General features: G+C 38.8%; 1 protein-coding gene across 1 annotated transcript in view; it reads left to right on the top strand.

The window, feature by feature from the left end:
* Positions 1-14,425, top strand: part of ATXN10 (ataxin 10) — a 76,048-nt gene extending 61,623 nt beyond the window's left edge. The window contains exon 11 of the mRNA XM_064736747.1: positions 14,048-14,425. Coding sequence (XP_064592817.1) covers positions 14,048-14,235 — 188 coding nt within the window. The 3' untranslated portion in view covers positions 14,236-14,425. The remainder of the gene's footprint in view (positions 1-14,047) is intronic.
* The last annotated feature ends 891 nt before the right edge of the window (positions 14,426-15,316 follow it).

Here is a 15,316-nt window from a genome sequence, read left to right on the forward strand (position 1 = left end):
CCTGGCACAAATCCCAGAATCACTGAATGGGTAAGGCTGGAAGGAACCACAGGGGCTCATCTGCAGTTTTCCAAGGAGGGGTGGAAAGCTGCAAGAAAGAGCTCAGCATAGCTCTTCAGACATGGCTCCTTCAGGAAGACATGTCCAGAAAGTTCATTTTACATTCTTATTCCTAGTGCCTGTTTTTTGTGGTTTCAGGTTGTGTAACTTGGAATTTCTCCTTGGATAAAGCTGACTGGAAAAAGTTTCACCCAGAGTCCTTTGATATAATACCTTCTTAGATTTCTTACTAAGTCTTGGTAGATGCACATTTTTGTTGAATCTGTTTTGGAGTCACCCAAGCTCTACAGTAAAGATGTTGCTATGTTTTCTCCATTTTACTAGAAAAGTTCTGCCTTCAAATTACACATACAAAATTTCTCACCAAAAAATGTAACATTTGTAGTAAAAGCAATAGGATATTTTTCTGGATGGAAAAAAATAATTTCCCTAAAGTGTGCAATTTATCAGGGGATGCTGGACTACCATGGTAGATGTTATAGGAGCTCTTTATTACATTTGAGAGGAAAAATTCTTTGATAAATCTTTTTATTTGTAGCATATGGAAGTATACTGAAAGAGGAAATGAGTGTGCTCTTATCCTAAATTAAATTCCTTTGTAAACCTGTCATTACCTGAAAATTGCTTTCTTTGAGATCCTGAACAGTTCTTTAATGTGCATAGAAATACCAGGGAGTTTGTAGCTTACAAAGTTCAACTGACATGTTTGCATTGCTGTAATTAATTGTTTAAATTCATCTTTCAGTCTGAGTTTGGGAGAACTGTTACATTATCTGATTATATCTCAGACCTGTAACTTCTACACTTACACTAGCAAACAGGTTTTTTCCTTCAGGATATTTCATGAGTAAAAACAAACAAACCACCACTCTCATAGTTAGAGACAAGAAGATTATTGTGGACTGTTAAAAACAAATTTACTGTACCTCTGCAATTATTTGAATTGGTGTTTTAGTTTTCCAGCTACTACAACTGTGCATGTAAATGCAACAGAGAGACGCTGAAGGGTGCCAGATTTTCTGTGGCTCTTAGCACAGGACAAAGGGTGAACAGAGTGAGACTGGGGAGAAGCAGTTCATTAAGAGTTAAACTTCAAAGAAGGTTTAATACCACTTTTTCTATACCTGGTAAATCTTCCATGGGTTGGCTGTGTCCTAGTCATAACTCTCCTTCTGTTTCAAAGGAAAACGGTGTTTCAAAATGCAAGCAGAGTTATTTGCCTTTAGATTAAGGAGAGATTCCTGTATGAGCTAATCTTTATTTTTGAAAATTCAGTTTCTTGTTCTGCTTTTGAAAAGTGGGAACATCGTGCTTTACCTTTGTAACCTGTGCTTAAAATAAATAAAGTCAACCTGCTAAAGGATAGCAGAGTGGGTTGGAGATGCCTATCTGGGTAATACCAGTAAAAAATTTACTCCAAATCCTGCTTTTCAGGTTACTTGTGTTGAAAAGGTGTTCTAAATTTAAATCTCTTCTCTTTTGCTCTCTGAATCATCATCTTCCTCATCTCTGACTGGCTCTATCATCAGACAAGAGCCCTTCCTTTTGTTCCTGCCTTTTACCTCATCCTAAGCTCTTCCTGCTCCTTCCAGCTTCATTTCTGCCCTTTCACAGGTTCCATTTCCTTAAGGTAAACATGAGCAGGGAGGTCAGCCTGTTCTGATCAAAATACTTTTGACCCCAATCACTCAAAAACAGGTGCTTATGAGAGGCTTTAAATAAACTGACCTGTTTATTATTGAAGACTTTTCAGTTTACCTTAACTAAGCTGCTTGGTTTTTCACTGCTTCCTAACATTTGTGCTCATGAGTAACACACACAGATGTGCCTTTTTTTGCTTTTCAGTGGCTGTCCATAGAAATATTTATTACTATTTTGGGGGGAAAAATGTAATCCAGAGTAGTGCAATATAATAGCTGTTAGTTAGTGGTAAAACTTGAAAGTCAGAAGTGAACTGCAGTTTTGAAGATGGAATATTATTGTTTTTTTCAGGCTGCTTGCCAAGATTACCCTTTTGAGATTCTTATAGGTGTCTCAATAAATTGATTTTGTGAATGTCTGGATTTAATCAGAGTGACCTTATATAAGTATCTATTTTACTTAAACTGTTAATTAGCACAGTTTTCTATTAGCCAAGAAATCATTCGTACATGAAGAAAATGTATCCTGCTATGAGGATATATATTTATATATATATATGTGTGTGTGTGTATATATACATATGTATGTTATATATGTGTTATATAGGAGTAAAAATTTTCGTCATTTCTGAAAGAAAAAGCTTGATATGGGAAGGAAAAGGTTGATATGAATTTCCATACACAGATCCCTAAGTATGAATAATGGATGAAAATGTAGAAAGAGTAAGTTAATTTCCAGATACTCCTTCCAAAACTGCTTCTATTATATTCAGTCATCTGAGAGGTAGATTGAAAATACTTTTGACTTCATGGCAGCAGCAAGTATAATTGTGGTTCATGAAACTGGCTAAAGCTGGAGGAAATCAAGTTGCTATGGTCTACAACAATGGCAGTTTGTTTTTGCAAGATGCCAGCAAGGACTTTTGGGGAGCTGACAGACATTTTTATCTAAGTTACAGAGTGCAACCTTAAGCAGGCCACATGCTGTAAAACAGCCTCACCACTGAATGGGAGCCAGTAGAAAGCAAAAATAGGAGAGTGAGTTGACTTTTTGGAGTGAACCATCACAGATCTGAGTGTTTTCATGCGTGTGATATCCCATGTGTGTTGCTGAGAAAATACAGCACGATGTCACTTCAGCAATGGTTGCCTTTCTTTGGAAAGCTCATTTCAGGCACTGACTGTGCATTATTAAGAAGTTTGATGTGACCTATTTGATTCTGTATTTTTATAAGCATACATAAAATCATGTTATTATAGCATTACTGTAAAGGATCCACTGATGAGAATTGTAATGGTCTCCTCATGCCCAGTCAGGTTTTGTCCACTTGGAAAGAACTTGGCCCTCCCAACTCAGGAAATGGAATTACCATTTTCCTCCTCACAGTGACACTTGCTTTGCTGCACAATTGAAGGCTACCTAGTAAAAGGGAGAGTGCATTCTTTGGTAGAGATAATAATTTTGCATTATTGTTGGTTGCTCTGTGTCATCCAGGGATGACAGAGAGTGCTGCAAACATCTTACTTTCTATCAACCAGTACTGAATGTGTCACTGTGAGTTAACCAGCAGTGGTTGAGGTCAGCAGTGGAAGAATGGGACTTGTCAGGATGGGTTAAGAATAAAAATTGGTTGGCCTGAACCCTTCATTGACAGAGCCAAAGGCAAAATCAAATAACAGCTGAGTGGAAGCCAGCTCTACCTCTTCTCACTGGCACAGGCTGCCCAGAGAAGCTGTGGCTGCCCCATCCCTGGAGGGTTCAGGGCCAGGTTGTACAAAGCTTGGAGCAACCTGGGATAGTGGAAGGTGGCCCTGCCCATGGAATTAGATGAGTTTGGAACTAAAAGTGGAGCTGATTTGCAACTCAACGAGCTTTAAGGTCCCTGTGATTCTATTCTATGATTCCACCATAGATGGAACTAGGAAACCAAAAAGTTGCTGTATTTCCATGCATCAGTTCAGACCAATTGAATTCCTGTGTGCTGAGAGTTGTTTTTAAAGAGAGTGGAGAGAGTGGAGGATTCCTGCCTGGTGACATATGCACAAACCTGAGCTCTGTCTGAATGTAATTTTAAGGTGCAGAGAAGAACTGGTCAGACCAGAAGCTGGAACAGGTACAAGTGTGGTTATTCATTGAGCAAGAGCAGTCTGAGAGGGGCTTATTTCTTTCACCTCATTCAGTAGATGAAATCCTGCGCTGTTCTGCGAGTTGCTGGGAATTCTTTGTAGCTGTATTTTGCTGATGGCTAAGGGAGACCAGGGGCCTGTGGGGTTTAGAGGGGAATCCCTCAATGTTGTTTCAGGGTGGGGCTTTAGCAGGCTGTTTTCTGAAGTGATTCCCAAGAGGCTTCAGCCAAGCAGCTCTTTCCAAACACCATGTGTGGTTGTACTTGGGAAGGTCACCTGCCTAGCAGTGCCTACTGCTGTCACTCTCTATCAAGGCTATTTTTTACACTCTTGAAAGGAACATTACCAGATTATCCAGTCTTTTCTTACATCAGCTTTAATTGACCAAAGAGATCCTAATTCCAAGTAGATTTTTCAGTATATTGCATAAAGTGCCCTGAGTGGGATTATTAAAAAGCTCCAAAGGGGGAGGAACTGAGTGCTGCTCCCTGTTGGAAAGGGCACATTTAAACCTTGTTTTAAATCCCACTAAACATTGGCTGCACATCCCAAGAGTTGGGATAACATAGCTTCCATGTCTTAACTCATTGTTTATCTTTTCTGGATGCTGCAAACTCTTTGGGGCAAAACTCAGTTAAATTTGGAGAACCAAGGGAAAAACCTACCACATTAAGCATATTTGGTAGATCTAAATTCTGCCACAAAGACTGTAATTCTCAAGTATTTATTGCTAGAAAATGTTTATTTTAAAATGAAAACAAAAATACCAAGTTTTTTTGTGAGATGCTCTATATTGCTAAATCTGTCTTCCACACTGTTGCCCAGGAAAACTTTTCTTCTGTCAAATGTAACATTCTCCTCAAATGAAAAATACTTGAGACCACAGAAAGAATGCAGTGTGCAGTACAGAAATAGATACTGTGAGAAATTAAAGGACTTAACCTTTTTTGTCTTCCAAAAATGACCACAGATCACACTTTGTGTTTTATCATTTAACAAAGTTACAATTTGTAGTTATATATTTAAATTTGCTGATTGTGTAATTCCTAAAATTCATTTTTTAGACCACCTGCAGGATGACTAAAATACTTAAAATAATTAAAATAGTTTAAGATATTGAACTCCAGAGTTGGGGGGGGTGTGTTAGTAATTTCCTTGAGAGTTTATAAAATACTAACACAAATTTGTGTTTGTGAATATGTGAGATGTAATATGAATCTATTCTTCAGTATCTCCTTTCTACCCAGCTATCACTGTTAAGATACATGTGATGTACAGGGTCCCTCTTAAAGCTGAAGGAAATCAAACAGAGCTGTACAGAATGTGAGAAGGCTCTTTCAAATGTTACATTCTAATATTTCTAATCCCTTGTGAGGAGTAATCTCTGTAGGCACCAACTCATGCATGTAAAAGTAAGGAATTAAAGTTAATAAGTCTATTTCTAAACCAAATATTGTCATATTTGTCCTCTTCTCTAATCCTCTTGGTGGATTTAAATCCATGACAGGCTTGAATTCTTGAAAAAAACAGGTCTTTAGTTATCAGGAGCACCTAAAAAAAAAAAATCACTGCTTTTATAGCTCAAACAGCTTCCTTGATTTTTCTGTACACTTACTTTTGAAAAATTCCCCTCTGGGCTGAGATGGAGCACTGGAAATTTGAGAGCCAAAGATTTTTGGTTTTTTTAAGTAAAGCTAGGAGTGGTTCAGAAATATTGTTGAGAATGGAATGCCTTCTACAACCACCTTATCATATTTCAGTCTGTCTTCTTGGCATTTTTTCTTGTGCATACCTCCAAAGAATATTTGGATGTCATCTGGCCAATGCTTCGAATAATATTTTTATTCTGGCATTTTTCTGTTGCCCCATTTTTCATCACTGTAATTAGAACAGTTTTATCTTCAGCTGGTGAATGTGTTCTCCTGTGTAACCTCTTCCTGAGCTTTAAATTGTTTCCTCTCACTTCCTCAGATCTTTGGTTAAAATTTGTTCTTTGGATTTGCTAATGGTTTTTAAAACCTTTCCTTCCTCACTCAGATATATTTGCAGTTCTTTCCACTTGTGGATTTGTTCCTTTCTTTTGGAGTGTGGAGATTTCCTCAAGGAGGTGCAGCCATTCCCTGAAATTGTAGACAGGATTGTGGCTAATGGCTATTTTGCTAAACAAATAGCTGGTTATAATTTAGCTGCATCTTTCAGAACACCCATTTATTTAATGGTTGTTATTTTTGGATGCACATGGGGCATCATTTGGTGTCTGTGACCATGGAACTGGAGTTTCATTTACCTTCAGTGTTATGATTATTTGTCATAAAGTGACATTTGAAATGGCCATAAGCAGCAGGAGGGAAGGTATGCCACAGAAGTTACTCAGAGACCCTGAATTAATAAAATACACATGTACTGTGCTGAAAGATAAGGTGGCATAAAACCCTTGTTGGATCTATATAAATGGATGAATCTCTGGTATTTCTAAACAGAGAAAGAGCTTCAGTCCAAATTGTGTCAGCTCAACTCATCATCTGTCTGAGAGTGCTGAATTATAATTAGCTTAACCACATCTCAGGCATGAATTAGATAGGCTTTTTAAGTGCAGTGCCAATTTTCTGAAAGTTTTATTTGACTCCTGTAATTGCCATTTTAAAGCATTTTGGAAAAGGTATTTATTTCTGCATGTAAATACACATGAATGTATTACTGTGTAAAGGTGGAGCCTTTTTCTTTCCGTGTCCCAGGAAATTTAACAGGACTACAGCCTGCCTGATGGTCAGTTTGTGAACAGTTACCATCCCCCTGTGCTTCATTGCTCCACATCTCAGTGTTTGTGGTAGGTTTTAATAGTAATTTGATGCATGAGTTTCAACTTAATGAAATGTTGCATTTTTTTTTCTGTACTTGGGAAGAGAAGATAAGGTAAGGCATTTTTAAGTAAGGTAACAGCAGTTGAAGCTTTTTAACACAGCAACCTGCTAGCTCTGGTACCTCTTTCAGATAGTAGATTTAATTATGAATCTTAAAATGGAATTATTATAAAAGAAGGGATTGAAAGAACTGAGTATTCTAACTAAGTACTATATTCTAAGTACTAGCTTGAGATCGATCAAGAGTGTGATTCTGTTTTAAAACCAGATGATTTGTAGTTCCTCATAAATTATGGGTTTCTATTAAAAATGTAAGTCATAATTTTAAAAAAAATTGGCAGCCTAAGCAGCAAAAAATGGATGTGTCATATTCTTGGTTTTAAGCTAGTATTACAAGTCTGAGTATAGGAAAAGGAAAACAAGCTGGAGGTTATGGCTTAATTTTTTTTGAAAGTTCTGTAAGTTTTGGCATAAAAGGCATTATAATAAAAATAGCCTGACAGAGCTAAACGTGTCCTATGGCTTTTGTAGCTCTGAAGTGCTAGACCCAAATTTTTTGTTCAAGTTCATAGTATGCTAAGATGTCCTGGCATTGGGTTTTGAGTCCCACAGAACATGGAAGGCTGCACATAGAATATAGATCAAATGTTTAGTTGGCAGGCATTAAAAGCTAATATCAATCTGGGTGCATGATACTGCTCAGAACTGTTAACCCAGAAATACCAATGATCTAGGGAGAAAAATTCTTATATGGCTCTAGTTAAGAAATGTCTCAGTAAATTCCAAATTTCTGAAGTAGTAAACCTCATTTAATGAACATAGGGTGCCATTTGGCTGGACATCAGTTGACATGAGGATGTAGTTTAAAACAGGGAAGCCTTGGAACTCAAATGAGCCTCATGGTCTGCCCTGGCTGTCAGTACTGGACAGTGCTGGAAAGGTGTGAAAATGTGACAGGCTGGAGAGCTTGGACTCCACTTCTGGGAGCACAGTAAATATAACATATATGTTTATATTCATAATTATCTAATAGATATCCAGCAGCTGGATATTGTGAGCTGTTTTTCTGAACTACTCACAACCAAAGGGCCAGGAAACTTTGCTGTACCTGTAATCTTCCATACAGCAAATTTTGGCAGATTTTAGTACTTATCTGATGCCTGTCCTTGAAAAAAAATGCTGAAAAACATAAATTGAGGGAAGAGACACAAAAATTATGCAAAACTTGGAATAGCTGTCTTGGTTTCTTTCTTTATTTAGTTCATGCAAAATCACCAAATACTAGTTATGATCTGGGAAATTTTTATTTTAATCTATGCTGAAAAGCTGTGTTTGGAAACAATTCTAAACAAATCTAAGCCAGAAATAAATCACAGGCTGTAGCGAGTGAGATATTTACCCACTAGGAAAGTTTATTTAGGGACACAGTGAAATCTTCCAGTTCAACACTGAAAGTTTTTCAGAGAAAAGGCATGAAAGCATCTTGTACACAAAACAGAATTTACAGGCTTGATTTCAAGATGAATGACCTTTGGTCTTCTGTGTTTATGCAGAAGTGTTGGGCTAAAGAGGTTTAGTTGTCCATTCTGGTCTTTAAAATATATTTGTTGGCCATAGATACTTAAATGGATGAATTGTCACTGGAAGTCATACATGAGGCTTGATGTGTCTGTGTTATGTTTAATGTGTCTGTTTATACAGAAGGTGTAAGTCCCATTTTAAAGAAGCCTGTGTCCCACCAGGCACACTTTAAGAAATGGATTCATCATTGCAGATTTTGGGTAGACTGCTCAGAGAGTGAGATAAATGCAAGTAGTCAGAAGGATGGTGTTTGCAAGAGGAACTGGAATTTCTACTACTGGCATGGGAGGATAGTGAGGGCTACAGAACTGGAAAAAGTACCTCATGTACAATTATTTTGTGCTGTTCTCTGTAGGCTGTGAATTACAGAGAATATTGCCTTAGCATTGAAGCTGTTTCAGTGCCTTTAAACCACATGATTTTGCCCATTTGCCTGTTCTGAGATGGTGAAGGTTAAAACCTCTGCCAAAGCCATGTTCTGCAGGGTGCAATTCAAACTGCCAACCCCAGTTCAGGTTTTTGGGGATGGGCTTTCTGTCTTTCCTGGAATATTTTGTGGAAGCAGCTTCCTCAGGGGAGGGCTGCAGGTGGGGAGTGGAAGGGCTGCAGGCTCCTCATGGCACACGTGCTGTCCAGTGAGGCTTTGCTGCCACGCTGTGGTGGAGCTGGAGCCTTGTTTGGCACTGGATGGTCCAACCCTCTGGCTGATCCTTGGGCCAGGTGAGAGTTGCCTGTAGCACAAACATCTGCTTTCACTTCCCCAGTGCTGCAAATCTTATCCCTGAAATGTGTGATCAGGAGTAAATGCCTCTGGCAGCATCCAGCAGTGCCTCTGTATTTTGGAGGCTTCTGGACATCAGCTCTGCAAGAGCAAAGTCACACAGAGGGGGGAGAAAGGGACATTCCCAGCTCATACAGTGCTGCCCTTTTCTAGCTTTTGAACCCAGAATGTAGTGGCTGCAATCACAGGTGATAAGAACAGCTGTGGAATAAATGAAAATGCAGGCAACTGAAATATTGTAGACTTTTTCTTTCCTACCTTGTAGGCAAAATATTATAAGTTTGTATAGGATGAATTCCTGATGTTTTCTGGTGCTGGTAATTCAGTATAAATAGAGTCTAAAGTGTTAATTCTAAAAGTATAAATTAGCTTTTTGAAAATAAGTAAGTAAATTAAGATAAAGCATTTAATTCATTACATTTTCTGTTGTTACTTTTTTGGTCACGTCTTAATCACAGGTAGACGTCACATAAAAATATAGAGGAATTAAAAGGAATTGTTCTGATCTTATACAGCTTCTAGAACTTCATTAAAATGCTAAAACCCCAGACAGGAAGAAACTTGTAGAGCTTTGTAAGCAGTTTGGCTCATGGTGAGCGGCCAAAGTCCTGACTGTTATCTATGTGTGGTCCATCACAGCTCCAAACTGTGACAAACAACTGTGGTAGTTGGCTAGAGACGTTTTTTAGTGGTGGGAGGAATTGTTTTCAAGGTGCTGTGGAACAGAAGTGCTTGAAAGAACTGAAAGACTGGAAAGAAAAATGATTTATGTCTTTTCAGTACAGTCCAGTCAGGTCTGCAAGTGGAAGTGACTCTAAAGTGATGCTTCAGTATTTCTTTCCAGTCTGCAGAGGTTCTGGTAGTGATTGGATTACTTGTTGAAGGCCATAAAGAATTATAATTATTGTACTATACAAATATTGTATTTTCATTACCTCTGTTTTTTAGTCATACAGCCCTGTTCCAGAATATGTCTTAGAAAAATTGGTGGCTTTAAGAAGGGGATTACATGAGCAGCTCATTTGATGAGGGTTCCAACCTGTGAGTGCTGGCTGTCTTAATATCTTGTATCTCTTCCTGTATTTGATTAGAATGTAGTTGCTATTGAAATAATAAAAAATTTTATTTAAATGAGGTAATGGGATTGGGCAAAGAATTCCCTCTTTTTCGCATAAGACCTAATTACTCGTAAGGAAGAACGTTCCTAAATAATAATTTAGTTATGGAAAACTGACTGTAGTGCAGGAAACAGTCTAATTAAAAAAAAAAAAAGGTCCCTAGACTATGTCATAAATCAAACTCTCCACTAAGAATGTTATATTTAGAGATCCTTCAGTATTAATAACTGTGAAGGGGACTTAGGAAAGCAGATGTAGGTATTTCATTCTCCTTGTCATCCCTTCAGTATCATCCTGTATTAGTTAATGGTAATTAACTTCTAAAACTTGCCTTTTTCAAGCTACATACTTCTGAGATTGCTTGTGCATTGCCTTTTATCTACCTCATCAGCTTCCAACCTCATTAATAATTTTTTCTGTCCTCTGTTGTCCATAGAATCCAAATTGCTTTGGACAAATGGACAATTCTTTTGGGTCCTGGTGGCTGCAGTGGGCTTGTCAATAATGTTTAGTTCTGATTGGGCTAAGAATGAGAAGGTGGAACCTCTCCCTGAGAAATGGTCTGTGTGTCCTGCTCTGCAGCAGTATTGGCTAGCGCTTCCTGGCAGGACATCCTTGTATTTTCACACCCCATTAAGTTTACAAACCAGTCCCTGTGCTCTTGCATTGACTCCAGCAACCTCTTGTAGCAGAATCCAAGTGAAAAGAACTGGGAGAATTGTGAAAAGTTCCCTTTGCAGTCAGGGACAAGACTTACACAGGATTTAGTGGCGCAGATTTCCATGGCCTCCAGATAGTAATATTTTTCATCCTTAAGGGACAGTTTTCTCCACCTTCCTTCCTTTCTCTTTGTGTTCCCCTCTCCCTGACAGTCCAAGTTACAACCCAGAGGACGATTTTAAATTTTAAATTGTGGAGAAAAGATGCTACTTAGGTATGGAAATAGGACAAGTTGATTCAGTCACAATAGCATAGGAATTCCAGAGCACACAGTACTAAAAGATTTTGGAAATGTGTTGCTATAAATGCACAGAAATGTTTGTTTTCAGTCCCTAAGCATAGATAGTTTAGTGATGAGGCTTCTGCAAACAAAAAAAAGAATTATTTTCTTCTTTTTGTATGCCCTCTGTGACAGAATATCATAATCTTCACTTGTCTATAATATTAATTTATTTGAGAGTGTAATATGCCCAGTTGGAAAAATCTAGACAAGTCTGTGCAATCAGATCTGCTGTGCTTGTTGTGTTGCTTCTCTTTGGTGCAGTTTCACAACAAACCGGCTCACACTCATATTTTTAGTAACTATGGCAACTTTAGAAGCTCCCTTTCTAAAGCTGAGCATACAATAAAGTGCCGAAAGTGTAGGTAGGATTAGAGACTCTCGAATGTGTTTAATTTTCTCTCTGTGTCTCTGTCTTTGGAGAGGAGCAAGAGGGTAATGTGAGTATTAGCTGGGGACTGGCTTTAATCTCCACAGACACTCCAGTCTGCCAGGCTCTGCTCCCAGCTGTCCAAAGGCCTCATCCCTCCCCAGCCTGCGAACAAGAGGTGATGAATATTCATGGCTGTGGTCACAATGGAAAACCTACACACAGAAAGGGGTTTCTGAAGGAGTGAAAATGTTATTGAAACCATTTTGCAGCTTCAGCTACAGTAGTCAGTAATGATAAATGCCACAATGGTGATAGAGTTCATAAGATAATGGGGATGTCTTAGATATTATGTAAGCATGAATGGATCTGGTAATAGGAAAAGAGCATTTGCCATGGGGTTTAGCAGCGGGTTTGTGTTGAAGGACATAAAGACTATAGTAGCAGGATCATTCTCAAGGCTAATATGCACAAAAGTTGTGGGAGTACTTTTTTTTTTTGTCTGTGTGGCACTTTGTGTGATTGAGAACTGTCAGTCTCTGAAAATTGCTGTTAATATTATAGAAAATATGCTTTTATGCAAGTACTGTTTTTATGCAGAAGCTGTATTTTGGGAACACAACAAGGGAAGTCTGCTTCTCATCCAAGAGCCGAGCCAGGGAGGGTGGTAAGATGATTTTCACAGTCCACTGGGAGAACTTGGTGTTACTTTTTGGCACTCATGCCCTAAATCAGACCTGGAAAAGACTTGGTGGGTGTCAGCCTTGGTTTGTCTGCATTCATCGGCTTGCTTGCTTTGCTGCTGTGAAATCTGTTCTCACCATTGGCACTAATGACTGAGAGTCTGCACATACATGATTTTATTACTTCAGCATCTTACTGTTTTATATAGTCAAATGTAATCTTCAGTGCAAATACCAAATTTATGTAACTTAAATGTAGATTGGCACTTGTCTTTTTACTTAATTCTAGTAGTGATGCACTGACAGAAGAGAATATATTGATATTCTCTGTTGTGTTCACCTGTCAAGCCTTTGATGAGGTGCATAATTTGTTTTGGTCTTAATTTCTCTCTGTCATTACCTTACACTGGAATTTCTCTGAATAAAGAAGATGTGCAGCATGCTTCCTGACAAAGTTCAGGTCTATCAGAAAAAGAAAGAAAGCTCCATAGTAGTCAACACTATTATTTTTCATTTTCAATTCTGGACTTCTTGAATTTGAAAATAAATATAAACTACTACAAAAAGGCTGTTTCACTGACACATGCCAATGCAGGGCTGTTCCCTTATGTTTATGTCCAAGCTGCTTTTCATCTAAACTCTTCTCTCTCTGTTGAGGTTGTGTAAGATTGTTTAAGTCCAGTTGCTCTCTTCTGTTGTTTTGTCTGAAGCTCTCCTCTGTCTGAGTTTCCCCCTCCTGTCACCCTGTGGCAAATGCCCACAAGAACATTTATCTCTGTGCTTAAGATGCTCCCCAACCCAAAAGACGTCAAGGAGATGAGTAAATTATGCATATTCTTCTACTGGATGTGAAGCTACATGTAGTAAATAATTGGTGCCCTGCAGGCAAACCACTCATGGGATTCAGAAAGGCTTGGCTCCTGTATGGGTAACTCGGGAAAGATTATATCATAACAACTTTTCAGCTGCAGAATTGGGACCAACATCTCTGACACTTCATAAAAGGAGCACTGTAGTTCACTTGGAAGATGCCTGGCTGATAATCCTGGGAATTTAAATCCTTTGTCTACATCCCTGACATGTGCCTCAATCCTGGCCTCAAGGGACCACCTTGGGAGGTGAATGAGTTGCAGCTTGTGCCCATTTAAACATCAGCAGGAGCTCCCTGCCAGTGATCATAGTGTCTGGTCTCCTGGCAAGTGTGTGAAAGCACCCAGGCATAAAGGACTGAGTTTAGGTAATATTGGAAGTCAAAGAATTTTAAGTGTCTCTGATATTATTTGTGCCATTTTCAGATATTAACCTGGATAAGTTGTCTTTTTCTACATCTCTTCAACTTTTGCAGTGAAAATAATAGTAATCTTTCCTATGCATGATGTATAGCTTATTTTGTTTGCAGGTGCTTGGAAGTGTAGTGTTGAAGTGTTCAGATCATAAACAACTTTTATATTTATTTAAACTCACTAGGAAGATCATTGGAACATTTCAATTGACTGTAATTTTGGTTTAAAACAGTATGTCCTTTTAATTCCTGCAGTTAATTTGGTTGGGGGTTTTTGTTTGCTTGGGGTTTTGGGTTTTTTCTTACTTAATAAAAACTCTAGTAAATTTGTGTGAAATTTAAGGGCAAACCTCTTTTAGAATTAAATTGCCTCATATGCACGTATTTGCAGGTTCAGCGTCAGCACTTGTAAATATCTTGTTCAAACCCTTCATTTCTGCTGAGTTTAAGGGGGAGGGAGTGCTGGGGGAGGTGAATGCAGAAATAAATCAAAATGTTTCATCTTTAAATAAATAGATGAATGCTCCTTGACCGTGCCCCACAGTTGTGAGCCAGTGGGCCGTGTTTGCCATCCGGAACCTGACGGAGCAGAACGAGCAGAACCAGGCGCTGATCGCGCAGATGGAGCGCAAGGGGCTGGCAGACAGCTCTGCCCTCCAGAGCATGGGCCTGGAGATACAGCAGAGAGATGGCAAGTTAATCCTGCAGTCAACCAGGAAAAAGCCCTCCTGAGCAAAAATATCAGCAATAGACTGAAAGGGTATTTCTCTTACAAAACATTTTCCCTTGCTCAGCAACTGTTTTTTTTCAGTTTTAGTCCCAGTTTGTTGAAAATGTTGTGTTTGTTCTCAGAAAAGCTGCCAGATGATGTTTCTGCCTCCTTTTGCTGTAAATAAAAGGTCACCTGTGTGTTTTCTATGTACCTGAGTGAATCAGGTCCTTCTTGTCAGTTGGCTGGAATTTCATCACTTCGTTTTTCATCACTAGAAGAATGTCACACATGCAGTATCGACTTGTCATAATTCCTTTTGCTGAACCTGGAGATAACTATCATTAAAAAACTCTTCAAAGAAAGAGCTCCTTTGCAGGCTGCCTTCTCCATGTAAAAGATCTGTGCTGAGTCAGGGCTAAACAAGCAAAGTTAATAATTTTCAATAATGGGACCTAAATATATTTATATAAGCATCAAGAGAATGTTGGATGTACTTAAATATTTAGTGAATTAAACACAACATGGCTTTTGTCTGTTTAAATTATTAGTAAACTGTCTTTTCTACCTTGATACCTATCAGTCTTCATGACAAGTATATTAAAACCAAAGCTGAAGCTGTTGTGGCAACAGATGCTGCATTCCTTTGCACTGGGGCATGTCTCTGTTTTGGAGACTTGGGTGTTTGTTTGAATGTTATTTGTTCCTTTGGAGGGTAAGTCAGCCCACTTTCCTTTTATTTTGCACTTCTCATGGGTTTTCTGAACTTTGGCAGACTGCTGAAGAGGTAGTTTCTCACTGTGATTAATTCTAGCAGTTTCTTTTCACCCCTCTGCCTTTCCAAAACATTGACAAAACTCATTTCCAGTTAATTAATTCAAGAGAGGCAGAAGAATAGAAGGCCCTGCCTCTTCATTTTGGGTACCCTCCTATATTGTTGTTGGACCCTGCCACTGTGGAATGTGGCATGAATGAGATGGGGGAGAAGGGGGGGTGAAACTGGGGGGCAGGGGGAGGAGGGCACAGTTAACTCTGTGTGTGCCACAGCTTTGCCCTGGAAGCCAAAAAACATCATCCTCCCTGCACAGGCAAAACAGGAATTAC

This window comes from Zonotrichia leucophrys, chromosome 1A, assembly GCF_028769735.1.
Source record: "Zonotrichia leucophrys gambelii isolate GWCS_2022_RI chromosome 1A, RI_Zleu_2.0, whole genome shotgun sequence".
In the NCBI taxonomy this organism is placed as follows: Eukaryota; Metazoa; Chordata; class Aves; order Passeriformes; family Passerellidae; genus Zonotrichia; species Zonotrichia leucophrys.